We start from the raw sequence: 25,208 nt of genomic DNA on the forward strand, positions 1-25,208 counted from the left end.
ATTTGCGGCTAGGTTTGCAGAAAACCACCAAGTCGCTAATCCGTTGCAAAAATCACTGCTTTTTCACTAAACCTCTTGCAAAAACACTGATCATCCACTTTGGCTCATCTAAGCGAGTTTATGACAGATGGGACCAGATCGTCAGTGCTGGCTTGGCAAAAGAAAAGATTCTTCCCCAATCTCTTTACATAGAGACCCCTCTATGAAAAAAGAAAAACGCAATCAAATCCCGCCGTCTCTCCCTCTCTCTGGATGGAATGCACGGGGAGCCGGAGGCGGCCGCCGGGAGCTCGTCCTTGAAGCCACGACGGCGCCCTTTGCCTGTCGTCCGTCGGGATGTTGTGGCCGCTCGGCGCCGTGGATGGGGCCTAACCTCCATGCGCTTCGGCTCCTGGCGCCGGCGGCTCCGCCCGTCTCCGGTGCCTCTTCCAGGCCCGCAGGAGAGCCCCGCCGCCCTCTGCGCACGCGCCATCTAGCCTCGCGCCACTCCACTCGGGCTTCCCCGCAGCTAGCTGCCGCCAGTTCGCCGGTGCACCGGGCACCACCGCCGCCCCCTCTCCCTCTCCAACTTCGTTGTCTCTCTCCCTTCTCCAACACCGCTGCCTGCCACCGCGCCAGGGCCAGGCCGGCCGGCGACGGGACCTTCCCGTCCGTGCCCGTGCTGGGCGAGACGCCGCCCACCCTAGGGGACACCCTCCCTGCGAGTAGAGCCGACTAGTGGACGGTGCCAGAGGAAGAGCTCCACAAATCAACGGCGGCCGGAGCTGGGCCACCATGGCGTCATCCTCGCCAGAGGAGGAGCCGTGGCTGCAGGCTGCAGCACCTCCCCTCGACGGATCCCGTCGCAACTGAGCTCAACAGCGACAGATCTGAGCGGATGGATGAGGCCAACATCAGGAGGAGCAGACTGCGTTTGTTTTCAGATTCCAGGGGTGTGTGTGTCAATTTTTTGCCAAGTCAGCTCTGACGATCTGGTCCCATCTGTCATAAACACGCTTAGACGAGCCAAAGTGGATGATCAGTGCTTTTTGCAAAAGGTTTAGTGAAAAAGCAGTGATTTTTGCAACAGATTAGCGACTTGGTGGTTTTCTGCAAACCTAGCCGCAAATGTGGTGGTTTTGTGCAATTGACTCCCAAGATACCTATAAGCAGAGCGAGAGAGAGCTTCAGTGGAGAACACTGCTAACGCCTCCGAGGAATTGAGCTGTACAATGACTGGAAAGTCCGTATGTTGAATAGCCTTACATGATCTCATGTAACTTGACCTCCAGCGCCTCGTTGCAATTAAAGATATAGCGATAGGCTAAAGATAGGACCGAACCATCTTCTCTTCTCAGTATCATGCCTGCCGCAGCTGTGCCATCTGCTGTAAAGAAGGAACCATCAACCGACAGCGCGATGTAGCCAGCGGGCGGCTAAGGCCAATGTAGGCGTTGTGGAGGCGCAACACTCTCTTGGACGTGAACCAACTCACATGCACGCATCTTGCCTTTAACATTTTCCTCCAATCTATACTTGTGAGAGTAAATAAGAGACTTCAAATAGCTATCAAGGAATTCTACTGTAGCCACCACTCGAGGCGTCTCTGGAGCTGCCAAATGCACCAAATCAACATAATCACCATGTCCCGCATGGTTGCTGTGCAATTCATTAGAACATTCAGCAGCCAATTAGTCCCACTGTCTACTAACATGACATCACGGGGCAAGGGCCATATAGCACGCATGTGCTCCCAAATATTCCGAGCATGGCCGCAGGAAACCAATGCATGGAATGAACTTTAATCTTTGATACCGCACATGTATATGTTTGATAACCTATAAATATAGGGGATTAATTGTGTACTTTTTCGATAAGTAAAAGTGTCGAACCCAACGAGGAGCTAAAGATAGAATTAATATTCTCTCAAGTTCTATCGATCACCAATACAACTCTACGCACACTTAATGTTTGCTTTACCTAAAATAAGAATAAAACTACTTTGTAGGTGTAATAGGATAAGTTTGCAAGAATAAAACTAGAAGTTCTTAGCGGGATAATAAAAGTTAGTCTGTTTTAGTAGAGAGTATTTTGTAACACAAAGATAAAGATTGTCCATAGGCAATTGAATATAACACAATATATACTTATCGTATGGAATGAGGGAGAGACATGAGCTAACATACTTTCTCTACTTGGATCACATGTTCTTATGATTGTAACTCTAGCATCCGCAACTACTAAAGAACATTAAGGTAAAAGTCAACCATAGCATTAAGTAACAAGTCCTCTTTACTCTCATTCCCCCTACTCATGTTTAAGCTTCTGTCACTCGCGCAACCCACTATAAGCGAATTATGAACGTATTACAACGCCCTACAACGGTAATCCCACACGCTTGCGCGACACGGAGGGCATCATAGGACAGCACCATATTAACATACAACTCACATCAATCACACCATACCACAATTAACCCGTAGAACAAAACAAATCTACTCAAACATTATATGATGCCACACGTCATTGGACAATGATAACCCACAAGTATAGGGGATCACAACAGTTTTCGAGGGCAGAGTATTTTGCTGGGGAACGTAGTAATTTCAAAAAAATTCCTACGCACCCGCAGGATCATGGTGATGCATAGCAACGAGAGGGGAGAGTGTGTCCACGTACCCTCGTAGACCGAAAGCGGAAGCGTTAGCACAACGTGGTTGATGTAGTCGTACGTCTTCACGATCCGACCGATCCAAGTACTGAACGCACGGCACCTCCGAGTTCAGCACATGTTCAACTCGATGATGTCCAGCGAGCTCCGATCCAGCAGAGCTTCGCCGGAGAGTTTCGTCAGCACGACGGCGTGGTGACGGTGATGATGATGCTACCGACGCAGGGCTTCGCCTAAGCACCGCTACGATATGATCGAGGTGGATTATGGTGGAGGGGGGCACCGCACACGGCTTGGAACAATCAACTTGTGTGTCTTTGGGTGCCCCCTGCCCCCGTATATAAAGGAGCAAGGGGGAGGCCGGCCAGCCTTGGTGCGCCCCAAGGAGAGGAGGAATCCTCTTGCTACTAGAAAGAGGATTCATCCTTTCCTAGTCCAACTAGGAAGAGGGAAGGGGGAAGGAAAGAGAGGGAGAGGGAGAGGGAAAGAGGGGCCGCGCCCCCCTCCCCTAGTCCAATTCGGACTCCTCATGGGAGGGGGCGTGCAACCTCCTGGGCTGCTGCCCTCTCTCTCCCCTCAGGCCCACTAAGGCCCAATACTTCCCCGGGGGGTTCCGATAACCCCTTCGGCGCTCCGGTTTTCTCCGAAATCACCCGGAACACTTCCGGTGTCCGAATATAGTCCCAATATATCGATCTTTACGTCTCGACCATTTTGAGACTCCTCGTCATGTCCGTGATCATATCCGGGACTCCGAACTACCTTAGGTACATCAAAACACAAAAACTCATAATACCGATCGTCACCGAACTTTAAGCGTGCGGACCCTACGGGTTCGAGAACTATGTAGACATGACCGAGACACGTCTCCGGTCAATAACCAATAGCGGAACCTGGATGCTCATATTGGCTTCACTAGTGGCTTCTCTCAAGATAGCATAAGTATTACGGTGGGTGAACAAATTACTGTCGAGCAATTGATAGAATTGAGCATAGTTATGAGAATATCTAGGTATGATCATGTATATAGGCATCACGTCCGCGACAAGTAGACCGAAATGATTCTGCATCTACTACTATTACTCCACACACCGACCGCTATCCAACATGCATCTAGAGTATTAAGTTCATAAGAACATAGTAACGCTTTAAGCAATATGACATGATGTAGAGGGATAAACTCATGCAATATGATATAAACCCCATCTTTTTATCCTCGATGGCAACAATACAATACGTGCCTTGCTGCCCCTACTGTCACTGGGAAAGGACACCGCAAGATTGAACCCAAAGCTAAGCACTTCTCCCATTGCAAGAAAGATCAATCTAGTAGGCCAAGCCAAACTGATAATTCGAAGAGACTTGCAAAGATAACCAATCATACATAAAAGAATTCAGAGGAGATTCAAATATTGTTCATAGATAATCTTGATCATAAACCATCGGTCTCGACAAACACACCGCAAAAATAAGATTACTTTTCTTGTTGTAGTAGTAATAATTAAAAAGAAAACCCAAAAAGATTTCCCGTTCTTCTTTTGCTTGTTGGGAGCTTTCCCGTGTAAATAGTTTTTATTTCTGTCCTTTTCTTTGGGGGTCGATAGGAGAAGACCATAATTAAATTGTTGAAGTGGCTCTTATATGCATTATTGTTGATTTAACCAAGAGCCCATATTGCCTTGTCTTCTCCTGTTTATTGAATGCTCGCAGATTCCAGCTTAGTCCGATGCACGTGCACTCTTATTATTTTCACATCGTTCGGTCGTGCAAGTGAAAGGCAATTATGACGATATATGATGGACTGATTGAGATGAGAGAAGCTGGTATGAACTCGACCTCTCTTGTTTTTGTAAATATGATTAGTTCATCGTTCCTATTCAGCCTATTATGAATAAATATGTTTGCAATGACAATTAGAGATTATAGTTGCTTGTGCCATGCTTAAGTAGCTATGAGTTATAATGGTTTACCTTGCGTGCCAACATGCTATTAAAATGGTTGTGATGTGGTATAGTGGGGTGGTATCCTCCTTCGAATGATTTAAGTGACTCGACTTGGCACATGTTCACACATGTAGTTGAAACAAATCAACATGGCCTTCATGATATTTATGTTCATGGTGGATTATATCCTACTCATGCTTGTACTCCATGTTTATTAATTTTAATGCATGTTCATGACTTTTGTCGCTCTCTAGTTGGTCGCTTCCCAGTCTTTTGCTAGCCTTCACTTGTACTAAGCGGGAATACTGCTTGTGCATCCAATTCCTTAAACCCCAAAGTTATGCCATATGAGTCCACTATACCTTCCTATATGCGGTATCTACCTGTCGTTCCAAGTAAATTTGTATGTGCCAAACTCTAAACCTTCAAATGAAATTCTGTTTTGTATGCTCGAATAGCTCATGTATCAACTAGGTTTGTCCGTATCTTCCATGCTAGGCGGGTTATTCTCAAGAGGAGTGGACTCCGCTCCTCACTCACGAGAAAATGGCTAGTCACCGGGATGCCCAGTCCCATGCTTTATGCAAATCAAATCAAAATAATTGTAAACAAAACTCCCCCGGGACTGTTGTTAGTTGGAGGCACTCGTTGTTTCGAGCAAGCCATGGATTGATGCTTGTTGGTGGAGGGGGAGTATAAACTTTACCATTCTGTTTGGGAACCGCCTATAGGCGTTGTTTGGATAGGGCCGGATACATGGTAAACGAGTTTGTTGCCGGATTTTAGCAAAATCGGTTTTGCTAATGAATTTTTGGATAACTAATTTACACAGAAACACGTTTGGGTTTGGAAAGGATAAAACTAGCTTGTACATTTCCTTGTTTGGGTAGGAGGATACCGATTCACTTCCTCCCCTTGCCTTCTCTCCCTTACTTTCCCCAAGTTTGGCCATTGACGACGACTTCCCAAAGCTTCGACTCCAGCCGCTCCAGCCTGTGATTCCTCTTCCGTCGTTCGTCCTCACCGCCAGACACCGGTGCCCTCCTCCCGTCGGGACGGCCTCGACGACTCCGCGTGCGGAGGCTTTCCCTGGTCGCCTATGAAGGGGAACGCGACAGAAAACAAAAATTTTCCGACCTACGCACCAGCCCAGGACCACTATGGAGACTGCATACATGGTTTGATCTTTTTCGTTACCGACTCGTAGCGCAGCGGGAAGTAGAGTCGATGACGATCGGCAGTGCAGATCCCCGCAGCTAGGATTTACAACCTCCCAACTGCGAGGATGTATACCCTCATCTGCTCCTCAGACAGCCCTCCGGGAGGCGGTCGAACAGCCCCCCGGACGGTGTCGCGGACAGCCCTTCGGGAGGACCTTCGAAACTCGAACGATCACTCGGACAGCCCTTCGGGAGGACCTTCGAAACTCGGACGGTCACACGGACAGCCCTTCGGGAGGCACTCACGAACTAAGACCGAAACTACGATCTCTCTACAGAGTTGCACACATACGGTGTCATCTATCCGGCAGGGCTTCGCCGTCCAGAACTAGTTCCTGCCGGAACCCAGACAGCCTTACGGCTCTACGAAACTCTTTTCGTGGGAGGGAGAGAAGAAGCCAGATAATGCATGGCATGTGTATGAGAGCAAGGGATGAGTGTGGAGGGCTGCCCCTCCACCTCTATTTATAGGAAATCCCAAGGGGGTAGGGTAGTTTCACAAAAAACCCAAAATGCACATGAATGAAGTCCTTCCATAAGGACCTAGGAGTGAAACCAAGGAACAAGAGGGTCCCCAAGGGGGGATACCCCATGTGGCCGGCCACACCCCCATGAGGGGCCCAAAAAATGGCTCCTATCCATCCATGTCATCCCCAAGATCTTTTGGAGCAAAGCCCCAAAAGGTGGCTTTCCATAAAGTAACCATAAAGCTGATTTTCACTATTCACGACGACATTTTTCAGCGTCTGATCGAACTGAAAATATTTATGTGGGCTAAGAACATTTCCAGTACCCACTAAAATGATTTTCAACGCGTTCCGAAACAATTCCGGTTTTAGTGATTTTCATCTGCGAAACGCATCTGAAGTGGCTCCGGCAGCTCCGGAACATTTCCGGTTTTTATCTCAGAAAATTCCAAAAAGCTTCCAGAATGATTCTGGCATCCTCCAAGAATTATTAGGCATGTGCCGAAACCAATTTGACTTAATGGTGTATCCCGAAACAACTTTTCGGTATCATCGAAACTTATCCGATGACCTCTCTCTGCGGTACGATTCCGCTGTCCGAAACTTTTCGGTGTCCGAAACTTTTTCGGTGATTTTCTCTCAGACTCCCTGTCTAGTATTCAGCAGATAGATGACCCTTAAGCGTGTGACCCTATAGGTTCGGTGAAGTATAGACATCACCCGGAACCCCTTCCGATCAATGATCAACATCGGAGCCGTGGACACCCATATTGACCCCTATACCCACACGAATAAATATTCGAGTGAACCTCCAGTTGCCGTGTGCTATTCCTGTTGCTTCGCGATATGTTACAAATACCCGAGGTGAGGCATGTTGGCATTCCCGTGGATCAACAACTTGTCCACTATGCTAGTTACCTCGTTACCGGTTTTGTTCTCTTTTCTCGTTTCGTGTTCCGGCATCCCCGTGATCAAATCACAAAGTGTCTGGCCAGACGATGATGGACACCGTAACACCGAGAGGGCCCGAGTATATCTCTCCATCGTCGGAGGAGCAAATCCCAATCTCGAGCTATCAAGTCACTTAACATACTTTCCCATGAACCCGTAAGCCGCCGTAATAGCCATCCAGTTACGGATGACGTTTAACAAACCCCAAAGTTCATGAAGCAAGCATGAAGAAACTCGATACTCTCATGGTCTAAGGAATTATGCAAACATTAACCATCTCTGTGTTATAAACCAATAACTTGTGATGAATGTATCTCATAGCATAACATCAATTCGGGTCGATTCAACACAAATGTCCTTCCTGACATTGTGCCCTCAAAATTGCTTGGCATAGACATGCCCATGATTGGGAAAACATAATCATCATGCAACACTTGAGCTAGTCTTAGAGGCACGACTAGGAATACATTTTACCGTTTATTATTCCACACGTGCATATGGGTTCTCCCCAGAGCCTTTATGGATATACGGGCTCGGGAACCACAGCAGTTATAGCATGGAACATAAACATAATTATGAACAGGGAGATAATCAATAACATTTATTATTGCCTCTAGGGCATATCTCCTACAGCCTAGGCCGACTCTGGTCATCCCCGTACTGGCTCTGCTCGGCGAGATCTGCTCCTCGAGCTCATCCCGTAGGTCCGCCGCCCCTGGGCGACCTCCCACATCGGCCCTGCACAGGCTTTGCTCGGGGAGAGGTTCTTCTCGAGCTCATCCTAGATGTACGCCACCCCTTGATGCTGGCCGTCCAGCAGTGTCCGTACATGGAAGTTCAGATCTCAAAAGAGTGCTCGACGCCGCCCACCCTGATAGCGGCCATGTCGGGGCTGGAGGTCAAGCGTGAGGACGATGATTCGGCGGAGCAGGTAAACATTTCATCTTTGTTTGCATTTCAAGGTCGAATTATTTGAGCTGGGAGCTTGAACAATTCATATGATGATTCTACTTGTGTTAATAAGAAATGCCATTCTACTTGCCAAGAGGAAAAAAACTTCATAGTTTACAGGGCTTAACAATTAGCTACATGGTAAAGTCGTTGATTTAATTCTTTCCCATAATAGGGACGAAGTGATAATTTGGAGAGTGGTTTGACACAGCCTTTGCTCATAGAGACAAAGGAGTGGCAAGTTGACAATGCAGAGGATAATGATGGTTGCTGGTCCATACAGATTCCTCATGCCACATGTGAAGGTTTTCTCGTAATCTCTTGAATGTGCTTATTTTTTGTTGCTGAATGCATAACCTTCATCTGCATTGGCTATTTTCACAAATATATCAGTTTCAGTTCTTCAACTTCATTCTCTAGTCTGCAATGGCCATTTTTCTTATCGAATGACAAATTTATTGCACACAGTTGTACATAAAATAATTTAGCATTACTATCATCTTGTAATACAGAACGGGAAATTTTGGAACCTATAAATTGATGAAAAATTGTAACAATTATTACTGTAATGAATCTATAAATAAAATTTAAAAAATAATATTGTAATGCTCAATCATCTTCTGGTTGTTGAGCGGAACGCTGTTGATGTTTACTCCACAACTGTCGAGCAATGCCTGCACGAACTCTCTCACCAGCAGCTCGTTCATCTTCTCTTGCTTGCCCTCTAACTTGCTGATCACCATGGTCAACATGTTGTTGTGCTTCCCCATGCTCATAAAGCTCGAACAACTCATCATGATGATTAACCTTCCGGATGAAGTTGTGGATAATACAGCAAGCCATAACAATTTTGACTTGTGTTTTATATGGATAAGGAATTCCTCCTTTCCTACTTAAAATTGGAAAGCGAGCTTTTAGAACACCAAAAGTTCGCTCAACAACATTTCGTAGTTGTGCGTGCAGATGATTGAACATATCTTTCTCACTAGTATATCGTCGATTACTTCCACGAAAAGAAGCAATATGATAATGATCTCCACGGTACGGGGCAATAAATTTTGGAGTATTTTCATATCCAGAATCAACAAGATAAAATTTACCTGCACTTAAGGTTTGATAGCACGGTCAGAATCTTTATGTAATAAGATTAATCAATATATAGTTCATATGTTTGAACTTTTACCTTCAGGAACAACAAACCCCCCACTAGTAACAGCCCATCTTAGAACTGCTTGATCTGACGCAGAACCTTCCCATCCAGCAGCGACATATGAGAATGTCATGTCAAATGACACTACTGCCATTACATTTTGAGAGGGGTAACCATGCCTATTTCTATAAGGAGTTTGCTTATCTAGCTTGATTTTTGCCGCAATGTGTGTCCCATCAATTGCTCCTAGGCAGTTCTGTTGGGATTTTTGTTAGTCAAACAATGAAGTTTAAATTTTCCATGACATAGTATTTAATCATATTTAAAAGTAACATGTGTTTGCGATAGGAAAATACCTTGAAATATGGGTAGAACCTTGCATCACCCAATATTTTTGCTGGGATTTCATTCCTTGGATCTGTTATGCAAACATCACGCAACCCATTTATGGCATCTAAAACAATGTTGAAGTGTCGGCTGATTGGTTCACCAGAATGCTGATATCTATCTTGGATGACACGGTTCCTAACATTGTGACCAATGATATGGCTAATTTTTTTTAAATAATACTTTTTTTTAAATTACAGAAATAATACGCAAAAAAAGAATTTTCAAAAATAATACACCGTCGGCCTACTGCAGGCCGACTGAGCCCAGTCGGCCCACAGCAGGCCGACTGGTGGCCCATCAGTTTGCTGCTGGCCGATTGGGCCGTCGGCCACCAGATCAAGCCCAGTCGGCCTGCAGTTGGCCGACAGGGTCCAGTCGGCCTGCAGTACACCGATAGGCCTGCAGTGGGCCGACTATGCTCAGTTGGCCTGCTGTGGGCCGACTGGTGCATGCCTATTTTTAATAATACATGATGATATTTTTTAAAAGTATATATTTTAACACGTTATGAATACATGGTAACATTTCTTCAAATACATTTTTAATGGAAATACCATTTTTTTAAACCACACAACATTTTTTAAAATGCTTTTCTGAAATTTTCACAAACTTTTTTTAGAAACACGCGAATATTTTCTTACAATGTCATGATCCATCTAAACATTTGTTAACCCACGTGATATGTGAGTATATTGATTGTAATATCATCTTATATTATGGGATGAAGGGAGTACCATTTTTTACAATGTCATGGATATTTTTTGGAAACACGAGAATATTTCCAGCAAAGGTGACGTACATTCATTTAGTGGCACGAACCATTTCTTTTCATATTTTCCCAAAAAAATTGCATGCATTTTTTGAAAGGCGGGAACCTTTTTCCATTGTGATGAACATTTGTTTTGAAAGTTATCAACATTTCCAAACCGCGCTTTTCCCGCCACCCATTTTCCGCCACCCATTTCCCGCCAACCCTTTCCCGCCACCCATTTCCCGCCACCCATTTCCCGCCAACCAATTTCCCGCCACCCGTTTCCCGCCACCCGTTTCCCTCCTCCCATTTCCCGCCAACCTTTCCCGCCATACCGCAGTCGTTCTTTCCCGCCATTTTCTCGTCTCTACCTATAAAACCCCCTTCAGACGGAGCTGGATAAGCATTGCAGTGTAGTGTAGTTGAGGTGTCCCATTATCCTTTCGATCGTAGTTTTCACCCTGGGATGAGCAGGACTCTTCTGAGGCTAGCTACCGATTTCAGGATGGATAATAGGATAGTTCCATGGGACGAACTCACCGGTAGTGACACCATAATGAATGAGTTGGCTCACCAATTACGTAGGTCTGGGTGGCCTGAAAGGACCTATGAGGAGGTACGTAAAGAACTTCTTAGGTTGCATGACAGGTGGAAGAAGGTAGTGGTGCCGAAGAGTGAAACTTTCAGAAGGATTGCAGCAAATAATCCATGTTTATGGACTGAGGAGAGCGAGGACGAAGATGATATCTTCATGCCGCCGCTTCCGGGTTCTGCATCGTCGAAGGGCAAGAGTTCTTCATCATCGAAGGGCAAGGTTTCTGCATCGTCGAAGGGCAAGAGTTCTTCATCATCGAAGGGCAAGGTTTCTGCATCGTCGAAGGGCAAGAGTTCTTCATCGTCGAAGGGCAAGAGTTCTGCATCGATCGAGGATGACGATGATGACTTCATGTAGTTTTTATGCTGTATGTTGTGAGTTCAGTTACGTGCCATTTAATTTAGATGTAGTTCTATCTAGTTGTTTGTAATGTCTTGTTGTATGAATATTGTGTTCTATCTAAATATGATCTTGTAGAGTAGGCATATGTCTCGTACATAAGTACATAGTCATTTGTCTCATACATAGAATAGACATAAGTCTCACACATAAATAGATGGTAATGTCTCTACTGATACATAGGAGCTGCAATGACGACGTCTGGCCTGCCGGGGAGGTGGATCTCGAATAACAAATTCATCACATATAACTCGGTTTCCTGTAGCAATGCAACTGAACAACCCTTTTCCATTCCCATTCGCTCAGCATTTCTTGAATCTTGCCATCATCAGTTATGTCAATCAATTTTCTTTCCCCAGGGCCATCTGAATGCTTCCTGCTGACGTAGTACACAAAATCGTCTTCCTTCAACCCTTGCTTCAACATGAATTTAGTCTTCAACCAATCAAAAGTGAGGTCCACTTCACTAACTTGCACAACACTTGGAGACAAGCCTTGGACATGAACAATAGGGCTAAGCACCCACTGAGTACCCTCAGCCATCTGCAACACACAAATCGCATTGAGTACCTACCCTACCCCTTAATATCCCCACTAACAAATATTAGACATGTCTATATATTACGAAGCCATATATTACAGAATATTAACGGAGCAACTAATACAATTCACCCACCTACAATTATATTACGAATATTTGCCGTAACAACTACAAATATTGACAGATTAATATATTTGACTGGACTGCCTATATTACGGACCTTTTTTCTGGACTCCTACATATACTGACACTCCTAAATACTTGACATCCACATATAGGACGGATTATTACCGGAGCAACTACACATTTTTACACAACTAATTAGTTGACATCTAAATATATTAACAAATACTACCGGGGCACCTACGAAAAATAAAATGTGGGCTAAAATATACCCTTGAAGCGTGCGTGCGAAGGATGAACGATGAACGGCGGCCACCAAACTGCCGGTGCTCCGGCTCCAACGAAGAACGACGAACAACAGCTTCACCTCCACCACAGTGCCCCAACTTCACCACCCGCACACTGCAATGCTTATCCAGCTCCGTCTGAAGGGGGTTTTATAGGTAGAGAGGAGAAAATGGCGGGAAAGAACGACTGCGGTATGGCGAGAAAGGGTTGGCGGGAAATGGGAGGAGGGAAACGGGTCGCGGGAAACGGGTGGCGGGAAACGGGGCGGGAAATGGGAGGAGGGAAACGGGTGGCGGGAAAAAGTTGGCGCGAACATATGGCGGGAAAAAGTTGGCGCGAACATATGACGATGATGACTTCATGTAGTTTTTATGCTGTATGTTGTGAGTTCAGTTACGTACCATTTAATTTAGATGTAGTTCTATCTAATTGTTTGCAATGTCTCGTTGTATGAATATTATGTTCTATCTATATATGATCTTGTAGTTCCGATAACAGAGTACTAAAATAGAGTAGGCATATGTCTCGTACATAAGTACATAGTCATTTGTCTCATACATAGAATAGACATAAGTCTTACACAGAAATAGATGGTAATGTCTCTACTGATACATAGAAGCGTCAGTGACGACGTCTGGCCTGGCGGGGAGGCGGATCTGGAATCGGGGACCATCCCAACCTGTCGGGTGCCCTAATGTGACGAGGAGGAATCTCAGACTCTCCCTGGTCATGCTGTGTATCCTGTGTGGGGCCTGGTGGAGGAGTCGAAAACATGTTCATCCACTGGGTGTGCTGCGACATCTGAGCCTGTATGTTGTCCTCGGGATGTTGATCACTCCCCCACGTATCATGTGATGCCGACATAGACGCCTGATATCCATAGGCCCCTACGCGATGGAACGTTTCATCATGAAGAATGAGGTCGCGTCAATTAATATTGAAAACAATAAATATGAAGACACATACCTGCTGGGTGTGACGTCTGCTCTGGCTGAAACACGAAACTAGACGAGGGACCGTGCTGCTGTGGCTGTGGAGAAAACACGAAGCTCGACGAGGGACCGTGTTGCTGTGGCTGTGGAGAAAACACGAAGCTCGACGTGGGACCATAGTGCTGCGGGTGCCACGTAGAACTGCCAGGTTGGTCAGGACGGGGTGGCCTGGTTGTCGGCTGCTGTGCTAGGCGTGGACGTGGTTGATGTCGGTGCATGGAGTGACGCGGCTGCTCCTGCTCGTGCTGAACAACATCGGTTCTCCGGGTGCACGTGATAGCCTCGTACACAGTCCGTATCTTATTCTGAATTCTTTTTAAGAAGGGCTATACCACTGGACGATGATGAAGAAGAGGTCCAGACGATAGTGATCGTCCAAAGGTGGTCACGTCGTCGTACAGTTCGCGTGTCAAGGTAGCCTGCAAATTTCCATGACGATTAATAATGTCTGTCTCTTGCACGTCAAAGTATGTGACAACATTACGTAAAGAAAAAATATCTTACCGCGTACTGCCTAGAGCCCGAAGTATCATAGCTCGGGTACATATCCGACGGAGTAGGATCCGGTAACTCCTCTGGGTGGGAGTACTCAACAATGTGTAACCGTGTTCCGGTCATGTAGCGCCGCCAATAGAGATTGAATTCATCGAGATCGAAATTGTGATTCTCGTGCCATAGATTTGTGTTTGCTGTCTCCCATTCTATAACATACGGCTCTAGTCTAACTAGCCAGTCAGCAGTTGTCCTGTTCATGCCCTTCCTTGTCGACCTACAATTGTGGTGTGTGTTCAACAATTACCTAAAGCTTCGAATGGAGTACTATGAAAGAAAATGCAACATTGAAAAACTGGTTAATATCTGTGGATGTGTGCTGGCACCGGGTTCTCTATAGGGGGAGGTAGCTCCAACTGCAGAAGACCAAATTGCCTCATAACCCTCTGTTGTGCCATCTCCTCAACGAAGACATCGAAGATGATCTTCGATTTTGTCATCCAGTAATCTCGGTCCCTTGTGCATAGCACAGACATACCAGCAGGGTATCTCGCTTGTATGGCTGCTTCCGTGTAGGGCTGCCAGATGACCCCGGTGTACGCATCGAACTGCTCGTTCGATGCTATGTATGCCTTCCTGGTCTGATCACTAGCAAAGCGTCTCTGCAGAGAATAAAAGTTAGTAGCCGCTAGCATCGATTGATCTCTTGTGCAGAAAAAGTTGCATTAAACTACAACACGGTGCATACCTTGCGACGAGTCCAACACAGACCGAAAGTAGGCATGTCGATGCCGTCAACATCAAACATGGCGTCTATAGGCTCATGAACACGTACATCTGGTCGCCCTATAGAGAACCTCTCCCACGACCACAGCTGTAGGAATAGAGGGCATCCAAGAAGGGCTGGCTTTCTCGATGTAAGCTGGCAACCGTTGCACATACCTCGGTATGTAGCCGCTAACACCGCTGAACCCCAACTCCTCTGTCTGATCTGATCCGCCGTCTGAGCGCTCGCTATCTCGAGTGCCATAGGGATGTAGAGGGCGCTAATAGTGGTGACATGGTTCTCCGTGAACATCACCTTGCCGAAAAGCCACAGTAAGTAGGCCTCGAGGCTCCGAGTGATCTGTTCCGCAGTCAACGGCGCCCGGAAGTTCTGGATCTGCATTAAGCGAAGAGAAAGTTTTAGTAAGCCGCAATTATTTTTTGTAAAACTTTATGCGCGATAACTTGAAGAGAATAGGTAGGGGAAATTACCCGGAAATTTAGCAACCACTCATACTTAGGTCCGTGATGCTCCCATACCGGATCGGGAGCATCCGGAAAAACACCGTGAAAACGTTCTGTAAGAGCTCGCTCCCAACCAGCCGGTGCGTCCAACGGTCCTACGGCATGACCTACCAACGGTAGTCCGAGCAAAAGTGACACATCCTCCAGAGTAGGAGCCATCTCTCCCCATCTGAAGTGAAACGTGTGGGTCTCTGGCCTCCAACGGTCCACTAAGCAGCTCAGCAAAGACCCATCGATGGCGACGCGTTTCTCACCCGGGATAGACTCAACCAGACGCGCGAAAGGTAAAAGGCCGGCCCATTTCAACCTTCATCAGAGAACTTTTCAGTTAGTGTCTCCCATTTCAACCATTAATATGCATGTCAGTGTGCAAATTAATAAAGCACGTACCGCTGAAGCTATCCTGAGTGTATCTTCCAGTTTTCCTTAGGAGTGCGAGTGACCAGAGGCTCAAGCTTGCGCTCATACCATATCGCAGCACGATGACCCCTATCAATGTCCCCATTCAGCAACCACAATCCCGACATTCCTGCACATACAAAATTCAGAATATAGTGTCACACTTAATAAAAATTCAGAACAAAGTGCCACACTTAATAAAAATTCATAACATAGTGCCACACTTAATAAAAATTCAGAACATACTGTCACACTTTTACAAATTCAGAACATAGTGCCACACTTAATAAAAATTTAGAACATAGTGCCACACTTAATAAAAATTCAGAACATAGTGCCACACTTAATACAAATTCAGAACATAGTGCCACACTTAATACAATCAGAACATAGTGCCACAGCACACTTAATATAAATTCAGAACAAACTAGTGCTAGCTTAGCTTCTTCCTCTCGCCCTTACTCCTCTACTACCTCTACCTCCTCTTCTTCCCCGGTTGCCTCGTCCACGCCCAGTGATGAAAGTGGGACAATTAGTGTCCCTATGGCCAAATTCATTGCATAGAATGCATTGCCTAGTCGGACCTCCTGCTTCAGATTCATCCATATCATTTCGGATGCGCTGACACTGCCGTCTGCCTCTACTTGTACGCATATGCTCTGGGTTTGGAATGTAACGCCTTTCGGCGGGGTTGACGCTGTTGAAATTACCCATTGATCGAAAACCCATCAGCTCACCTGTCCAGGTATTGAGGACAGCCTCTTTCAGAAAATATGGAGACACAAATGATATTGCGTCCATTCCAAGCTGCCCGCAAGCAGCAAGTACATGTGAGCAAGGTAGGTGAAGCAATTTCGGTTTATTGCATGTGCACTCACACGTTGGCCAGGCTTCATTGCCAATTTTCACCTCATGCGTCCTCAACTCATTTGCACATCCGAATTTGTTGTTGGCTAAGCGGACCTCAAACCTTCTTTCTTGATTACCGATGGCGACTACAGTGTGTGACCTAGCTTTTTGCATCTTGTTGTCCATGTACTTCGTGGCTCTTTCACAGTACCGTGTGTTTGGGTTGTTCAAGATATGCTGCTCTGCTATTTGACGTCTGTCTCTGAAATACTTGACGGTGCCATAGAAAATACCCTCAACGATGGCTGTAAGTGGCAATGCCCGGTTTCCTCTGAGGACAAAGTTGTATGTTTCCGCGAGGTTCGTTGTCATGACACGTACCTTGCTCCATGTGTGTCATGTAGCAAAGACCACCTCTGCAGAGGCTCATGCTCTATCCACTGCTCGAAGGTTTTAATCGACCTCCCGAGCCTTCTCCTAGTACCAGGTGGGTCAAAGCCTGGCAGGTCACATAGCTCAACAGCCTCCTCCTCCACGGCCGCTGTTCCTGTTGCCAACCGTGCAGCTACTGCTTCAACATGTGCCCTCACCGCTGCATCTCTTGCAGCTTTCCTATCCCTCACGTGTCTCTGCGTGCACACATTAAGTCCGTCGCGTATCAAATTGTACTTCCATAACTGGTTCTGCTTGCAGAGTTTTTTGAACAGATTCATCAGGTTCTTATTTCTAAACTGCGAGAAGAAATTAGCCCCGAGATGGCGCATGCACCAACGGCTCTGCAAGTACTGCCATGGAACTTGTTCCTCAGGGCCTGGGTTTGTCAGTGTCCTTATCGCACTGAGTATACCTGCATGCCTGTCATGAAGGATGCACACATTGGGCTTCTCCTTAACAACTGATATTTTCAACTGCCTGAAGAACCATGTCCAACTTTCAATGTTCTCACTCTCCACAAAAGCAAATGCCAGTGGGACGACTTGATTTTGGCCATCTTGACCTATGGCTGTCAGGATCTGACCCTTGTACTTGCCTATGAGAAAAGTACCGTCAACACATATCACCGGTCGGCAATGCCTGAAAGCTTCGATGCATACACCGAAAGAGAAGAAGAGACGATGCAAAACCCTCACAGTTGGGAACTCTGGCATGAACATGTCTTGGATATCGATATAGGTGCCTGGATTCCGCTGCTGCAGGGTGTGGAGGAGGTGGACAACAGAGTCATATGCATGAAAATAAGAACCAAATCTCCTCTCAAGCGCTGCATGCTTAGCCCTCCAAGCCTTGCCATAAGAAATTCTGTACTTCAACCTGGCGAACACTTTTGTCTGCACTGCCTTCACTTCCATAGCTTTGCCTTGCACTATCTCATCGTAAAACAGTCGAGCAATAAGCGTGGATGAAAGGTTGGCATGATCTTGAGGGATGCAGGGAATAAGACAAGTGTGATTAACTAAGTCACTTATCACCCAACTTGTGCCATACTTAGGGAGAAAGCCGTGCACCCTTGCGGGACAATCTGCGTTCTTGCATACCATTGTGAGGAATTTCTGACTGGACACCTCAGCTTTGAAAACCCTTTGCGTGGACATTGCCCAATTAATTTTTGCATCCTTCAGGGCTTGCTTGTTCGGATACATAGCACCCATCGCAATATTGTTCTGGTGATATTGCTAGGCTGAATCATGTCCATCATTCACGGTCATTGCAGATGATAAGTCATGATTCCACCATGCAAGATTCAGGACCTCCTCTGCATTTTCTTCTTCATCTGACTCGTCAGAATCATCGGCATGACCCCTTTCAACATCGGTGTCTTCTTCTTCCATCTGGTTCTGCATGTGCCCATCTACCTCGTCAGCGTCCACCTCACCATTGTAATCACCATCGGCATTTCCTCCTTCTACCTGACTACTCTGCCCTGGTTCATAACCATAAGCATTTCCTCCTTCTACCTGACTGCTCTGTCCTTGTCGTAACCATAAGCATTTCCTCCTTCTACATGACTGCTCTGTCCTTCGTAGCCACCCTCCCCTTCATGTGCAGTGACCTCCTTCACGACGGGAAGCACTAAAGCAACATGATTGCATCCCCTTCGTTCACAACCTTGTAACCACCGCACCCAATCGGAGTCTCCCTCTATTGGCCTCAAATAAAAGTAAATTTTTGAACTTGACCGTGTCCACAATGCATGAACACCGACGGTGTGTGTTTCAGTATCAAGACCTAAACTTGCCGCAATCCATTCTTTCAACTGACTAACAGACCATGTTTGTGGTGCGTTGATTGCCACCTCTATGTGAGTAAATTCACTCAGATCTGCTCCCAACTCATTTGTTTGGACAGTACCAGGACCATAGTAAAATCTCAACTTCACTACATCGGACATCTCGACTCACCTATTTTTTTCAACATAGAAATACAAGTATTAGACATGTCTATATATATATTACCAGGACCATAGTAAATTTCACGATCAATATAATTTAATCTATGTGGACGATTATGATGAGTTGCTTCACTCTTCTTTTAATAATAATATAATAAATAGGCCCATGTTTACTAATAATAAATAGGCCTCAAATAATAATAATAATATAACCGTCAAATATGATAATTTAGTTTATTTGAATTATATGGCCCATGTTGATGTATTTTTTATTTTAATCTATGTTAAGAATAATTTAGAAAAAGGCATGCGTCTTATTTCTACGATCATGTAAAATTCTTCCTTGCAAAGAAGTTTTTATCCGAAGTTTTTTTTTTAAACTACAGCGTGTCCGTTTAAAAAATAACAGTGTGGGTTAGCGGGTAATCCGCTTCATATTGGCATCGGGTACGGACTGAAACGTTTTTTAACATGTAGTTCTACTTTTCCCATTTTTTGTTTGCTTGTTAAATTTCCATCACACTGACATGCTATGCACATGCCGACCCTAACTCTTTAAAAAAAACTTGTCTCTTCTTTCCAACTTTTTATTCATGTTTCCAACTTCTTATCCCGCACCTGTGTACGTGTCAAGTATTAAGCAACAACTTATTATCCCCACTAACAACTAATACAATTCACACACCTACAACTATATTACGAATATTTGCCGTAGCAACTACAAATATTTACGTATACTACCGGGGCAAATAACAATAATCGCACACAAATTTAATTTCACATTGAACGAAGCGTGCGTGCGAACGAATAATATTTACGTATACTACCGGGGCAAATAACAATATTTCTGTATACTACCGGGCCAAATAACAATAATCGCACACAAATATTTACGTATACTACCGCGGCAAATAACAATATTTACGTATACTACCGGAGCACCTATGAAAAATAAAATGTGGGCTGAAATATACCCTTGAAGCGTGCGTGAGAACGAAGAACGAAGAACGACGAACGACGAACGACGAACGACGACGAACGAAAAACTGCCGCTGCTCCGGCTCCAACGAAGAACGACGAACAACAGCTTCACCTCCACCTCACTGCCCCAACTTCACCACCACCACACTGCCCCAACTTCACCACCACCACACTGCCCCAACTTCACCACCACCACCTCCACCAAAATGCTCACCACGACCACCACGAGCTACCCCGTCAGTAGATCGACACCTCTTTTGGCTGCCCTAAATGAGTTGAACCCATTCACGGTGCCAAAATGGCAAAAATGTAGCTCATTTAGGTGTACAAATGTGTGCCATTTTTCTGTAGAGAGAGGAGGAGGAAGAACACAGAAGAAATGAGCCACCAGGTGGATAGGAGAGGAATGAGAGGATAAGGGCGGGCACGGGAGAAGAATAATGGAGGAAGGAGAGGAAGGAGAGGATAAGGGCGGGCCGGCCAGCGCGCGTCAGGTCGGCAGCACCCTGTCGGCCACCAGGTGGCCGATCGGCGGGCGGCAGGCCGACAGGGGCGCACCACGCCGACAGGCCACTGCCTCCCCCTCGCGACGTGGCCTGACCAACCACAGGCCGCCGCGTGCCAGCCCGGCATGCAGTCGGCCTCCTGCTAGCCGATCGGCCTGCTGTGGGCCGACTGGGCTCAGTCGGCCTGCAGTGGGCCGACGGTGTAATATTTTTGTAAATACTTTTTTCTGCGTATTATTTCTGTAATTTAAAAAAAATGTATTATTTAAAAAAAATAGAAACATGAGTAGTTGTTCGTCCACTGTCATTCGCTTTGTATCCTTCAGTAAGCCTCTCTCACACAAAGCATCTCGCAGCAAGTAGAATATGTGCTTCTCAAGATGAATTTGTTCGTAAAATTTAACTGGATGTCCCTCTAGCAACTCTTTTGTTTTCTGGGCACCAGTTAATATGGAGGTGTTACGAGGTGTTTTGAATAACCTTGTGAACAACACATCACGAAACACGGACACTGCAGAAATGTTATTAATAAGAACTTGCTCGGAATCAGAAAATTCATCATCTGGCACATATAAACTGTTCATGGTTCCCTGCACAGTGTACACTATTGATTGTATCATCTCAGAATAATATTTTATAAGATATATAAAATAGTTGGAAATGAACTTTCTCAAAATGAAAGTACAGTTGATCGTTGCAACACAAACTGACAGAAAAAGCAATGGAAATTGTTCTCTAAATACATAAAACGACAATTACTGAAATCAAATAATGGTGTATTACAAAATAACTAAGGATCAAGAATCCAAAGCTTTCGAGTTTCTTCATCCATCTCAATGAAAATGGTGCGTTTGTCACCATCTGTAAATGCTTTTACTGCTTTCAGTTTTGTGCTGGCATCGAGGCTACCCATACTATTTAATACTGACACGCATGATTTAACCGAGTAAGTGTCATTTTGTTCTGCTGTTTTTTTCTTTGCTTCAGCAATGCTGAGTGATGCATCTGCAAGACGATCAATTGCTGTTATGGCATCATCAGCTATACGTTTTTGTCCTCTTGTAGTTTCTTTTAATCCACTTCCAGGGAATTTCCTTTTTTCTGGCTCAATGGCTGTCGACTTCTTAGTGAACACAACAGGGGAGCCATTGTTTTCATCAGACTCGATTTCATGTACTTCAACATCCTTATTGAGATCAATTTGAGATGATTTAGTTGTGCATGAACCATCTTTCCCTTTGCTAGATATAGCACCAACTCCAGATGCCGTTGAACTAGCACATATTTGTTGAAGATCTTCCCAACTAGGCCACACCTTTTCTCGATATTCTTGGAGTGACTTATCCTTCTGCAAGTTGTTAATTTTTATTAATAAATATAATATACCAATTTTATATGAATCCTACTCGCACAAACTTACCTCAATTAGTTCCTCCCAAGTTTCTTCTGAAGCTTTTATCATTTTGTCATCATCATCCCAACCAAATCCCGTCAGTTTAAGAAGTCTATCCATGGCAGCATAGCAACTCCTATAGTACTTATGGCGATTTTTCAATTGTTGTAATTCAAGTTTGTCTACTCTTGAATCATTGAATTGTTCTAAGATATCACGCCATGCTTTCTTTGTGTAACCTGTTCCTTCTTTCCCTCCGTGTAAAGTTTGATCTTTCATTATAGTGAGAAGTATTTTGTCCTCCGAAGATTTCCATACATGCCTCTTTTTATCTGGGTTTTCTTTCCTATTTTTTTGGTCCTTCTGATCATCCATATTTATCTACAAGAAAATAAAAAATTTAAATGAGTATGTGATTGACAAACTTAATTTCTCTTGACATTTCAAAGCCTCCAATTTAAAGTTGTACTTACAACAAGCCATATTGCAAAGTGAGTTATTTGGTTGAGAAGAGCACTGTTAAGTGGAAGAAATGAACATGATAATAATATTTCAACTGCATTCGTGTGATCTCTTGGCGTGTATTCTTCTGATTGCAGTAGACAAATGGGGGTCTAGGACTGAGCTAATCTTTAATGTTTTACCTATGACAACACTTACTACTAATTGTTTGATTTCTACGTGTATTCCTATGTTCTTTTCACAATGCAGGTCGACAAAGGAACTGATGGCTTGTATTTCAGTGATCTACTGTTGGCTTACCATTTGTTTTTATAGAGGTAAAGCTGCATGTGCGTGTTGAATTTAAATTTGAGGGCCCCTTATATCCAGGAGTACATGATTGGCCTACATACTAGACTATGATACTTGTGTATACAATTTAGACTACAGCACAAACATACATACTTATATCGCACAGTTCAGATTGGCCTAGTGCCTATTAATACCATATAAATATATAATTAGAGTTAGCGTGCCATTTACTCTTCTTTCATATCTGGCATTTACCTGGTTTCCATGTACAACAGCAAGTAACTAGTGTAGTGGGTTTCTTTTATAATCAAACAGAGGTGTGTTTCCAATTAGAGAGAGGAAGGGACAAATTGCCAAGTTGGTGGTTCTAGTTTCATCTACGAATTGGCTATCTCAGATTACCGGAGTTTTTTCTTTCTGCAAAATGAGCTTCATTACCAAAAAAATGAATCGATGAACAATACCATGAATTTGTAGATCTACGGACGAATTTGTTGATCAGGATGATTGATCGATGAACAATACCATGAAATCTGTACATCTAAACTCATATGGACCAATTTGTTGATCAAGATGATTGATCGATGAACAAAACCATGAAATTTGTACATCTACAACTTATATGGACTAATTTGTTGATCTGGATGATTGATCAATGGACAATATCATGAAATATGGACATCGACTACAACTTATATTGACAGGATGATTGATCTTACCAGGGTCGTGCAACTTGATTGAAGATGGGAAGATGATGAGAACCGCCTGATGAAGAAGCTGCTGAGAACCAGCGCCAGCGTCTCCCAGCCAGCGCCTGTGAATGGAATTGACGGCCAGCCAGTTCTATTAGCGATGGGGCCTGTATATAAGCAATGAAAAAGGCGCGAGGGCGAGCAGCAAAACGCAGAACTGGCACCAGAAAAGTTGTTGAGAAGCGAGCGGGCGGGAAAAAGTTGTGGCGATCACGCATATAGCAATCGCGTTTGTGGAAAAACGGATAAAGCTCATTTTTCTATAAGCCCGAAATCTTGGGTTGTACAGTTCCAAGTTTCCTATAAACGTGGATTGGTTATAGTAGCCAAACGAGGTTTTGTTCGGTTGAACCGTTTCCCTGGTTTATAGAGTACGGATTCTATATATATCTTCTATCCAAACAACGCCATAATGTGTGTAGCATGGAAGATATCGCCATCTCTTGGTTGTTATGTTGACAATGAAAGTATGCCGCTCAAAATATTATTTATCTCTATTTCAAAATCGAGCTCTGGCACCTCTACAAATCCCTGCTTCCCTCTGCGAAGGGCCTATCTATTTACTTTTATGTTGAGCCATCACCCTCTTATTAAAAAGCACCAGCTGGAGAGCACCGCTGTCATTTGCATCCATTACTATTAGTTTATATTGGGTATGACTATGACTGGATCTCTTTTACCATGAATTACAATGTTTAGTCAGTCCTTGATCTTTAAAGGTGCTCTGCATTTATGTTTTGCGGTCTCAGAAAGGGCTAGCGAGATACCATCTTGTTATATCATATTATGATTGTTTTGAGAAAGTGTTGTCATTCGAGATTTATTATTATTGCTCGCTAGTTGATTATGCCATTGATATGAGTAAACATGAGACCTAAGAGTTATTGTGAATGTGGTTAGTCATAATATTTGCTGAAAACTTGAATGCTGGCTTTACATATTTACAACAACAAGAGCAAACAGAGTTTGTAAAAGTTTTTCTTTGTCACTTTCAGTTTATCAACTGAATTGCTTGAGGACAAGCAAAGGTTTAAGCTTGGTGGAGTTGATACGTCTCCGTCGTATCTACTTTTCCAAACACTTTTGCCCTTGTTTTGGACTCTAACTTGCATGATTTGAATGGAACTAACCCGGACTGACGCTGTTTTCAGCAGACTTTCCATGGTGCTATTTATGTGCAGAAACAAAAGTTCTCGGAATGACCTAAAACTCCACGGAACTTATTTTTTGGAAAAAAAATAAAATACTGGAAGAAGAATCCACGTCAGGGGGGCCTCCACCTATCCATGAGGGTGGGGGCGCGCCCCCTGCCTTGTGGGCCCCCTGTTGCTCCACCGACCTCAACTCCAACTCCATATATTCATGTTCGGGGAGAAAAAATTAGAGAGAAGGATTCATCGCGTTTTACGATATGGAGCTGCCGCCAAGCCCTAAAACCTCTCGGGAGGGCTGATCTGGAGTCCGTTCGGGGCTCCGGAGAGGGGAATCCGTCGCCATCGTCATCATCAACCATCCTCCATCACCAATTTCATGATGCTCACCGCCGTGCGTGAGTAATTCCATCGTAGGCTTGTTGGACAGTGATGGGTTGGATGAGATCTATCATGTAATCGAGTTAGTTTTGTTAGGGTTTGATCCCTAGTATCCATTATGTTCTGAGATTGATGTTGCTATGACTTTGCTATGCTTAATGCTTGTCACTAGGGCCCGAGTGCCATGATTTCAGATCTGAACCTATTATGTTTTCATGAATATATGTGAGTTCTTGATCCTATCTTGCAAGTCTATAGTCACCTACTATGTGTTATGATCCGGCAACCCCGAAGTGACAATAATCGGGACCACTCCCGGTGATGACCGTAGTTTGAGGAGTTCATGTATTCACTATGTGTTAATGCTTTGGTCCGGTACTCTATTAAAAGGAGGCCTTAATATCCCTTAGTTTCCATTAGGACCCCGCTGCCACGGGAGGCTAGGACAAAAGATGTCATGC

The 25,208-nt window shown here is 44.6% G+C and overlaps 1 protein-coding gene and 1 long non-coding RNA gene across 2 annotated transcripts; one reads left to right on the forward strand and one right to left on the reverse strand.

The window, feature by feature from the left end:
• Positions 1 to 8,052: 8,052 nt before the first annotated feature.
• On the forward strand, positions 8,053 to 23,270 carry LOC123125799 (uncharacterized). The gene is made up of 4 exons (XR_006461493.1): positions 8,053 to 8,162; positions 8,407 to 8,487; positions 22,422 to 22,489; positions 23,186 to 23,270. It is a non-coding gene; the product is annotated as an uncharacterized lncRNA (long non-coding RNA).
• Positions 8,792 to 22,139, reverse strand: LOC123125798 (putative nuclease HARBI1). Its single transcript, XM_044546252.1, has 5 exons — positions 21,738 to 22,139; positions 21,176 to 21,665; positions 9,689 to 9,750; positions 9,366 to 9,588; positions 8,792 to 9,282 (listed from the first exon to the last, which is right to left on the reverse strand). Exons 1-5 carry the CDS (start codon positions 22,083 to 22,085, stop codon positions 8,792 to 8,794), a joined length of 1,614 nt encoding a protein of 537 aa, XP_044402187.1. The 5' UTR covers positions 22,086 to 22,139.
• Positions 23,271 to 25,208: the final 1,938 nt, after the last annotated feature.

The sequence above is a fragment of the Triticum aestivum genome, chromosome 5D (genome assembly GCF_018294505.1).
Source record: "Triticum aestivum cultivar Chinese Spring chromosome 5D, IWGSC CS RefSeq v2.1, whole genome shotgun sequence".
Taxonomy (NCBI): domain Eukaryota; kingdom Viridiplantae; phylum Streptophyta; class Magnoliopsida; order Poales; family Poaceae; genus Triticum; species Triticum aestivum.

Coding starts and splice junctions, on each gene's coding strand:
- LOC123125798 (XM_044546252.1), bottom strand. CDS start 22,085: ATGGATGATCAGAAGGACCAAAAAAATAGGAAAGAAAACCCAGATAAA. Junction 21,666..21,737: donor CTTGGGAGGAACTAATTGAG/GTAAGTTTGTGC, acceptor AACAACTTGCAG/AAGGATAAGTCACTCCAAGA. Junction 9,589..9,688: donor GGTTCTACCCATATTTCAAG/GTATTTTCCTAT, acceptor AAATCCCAACAG/AACTGCCTAGGAGCAATTGA.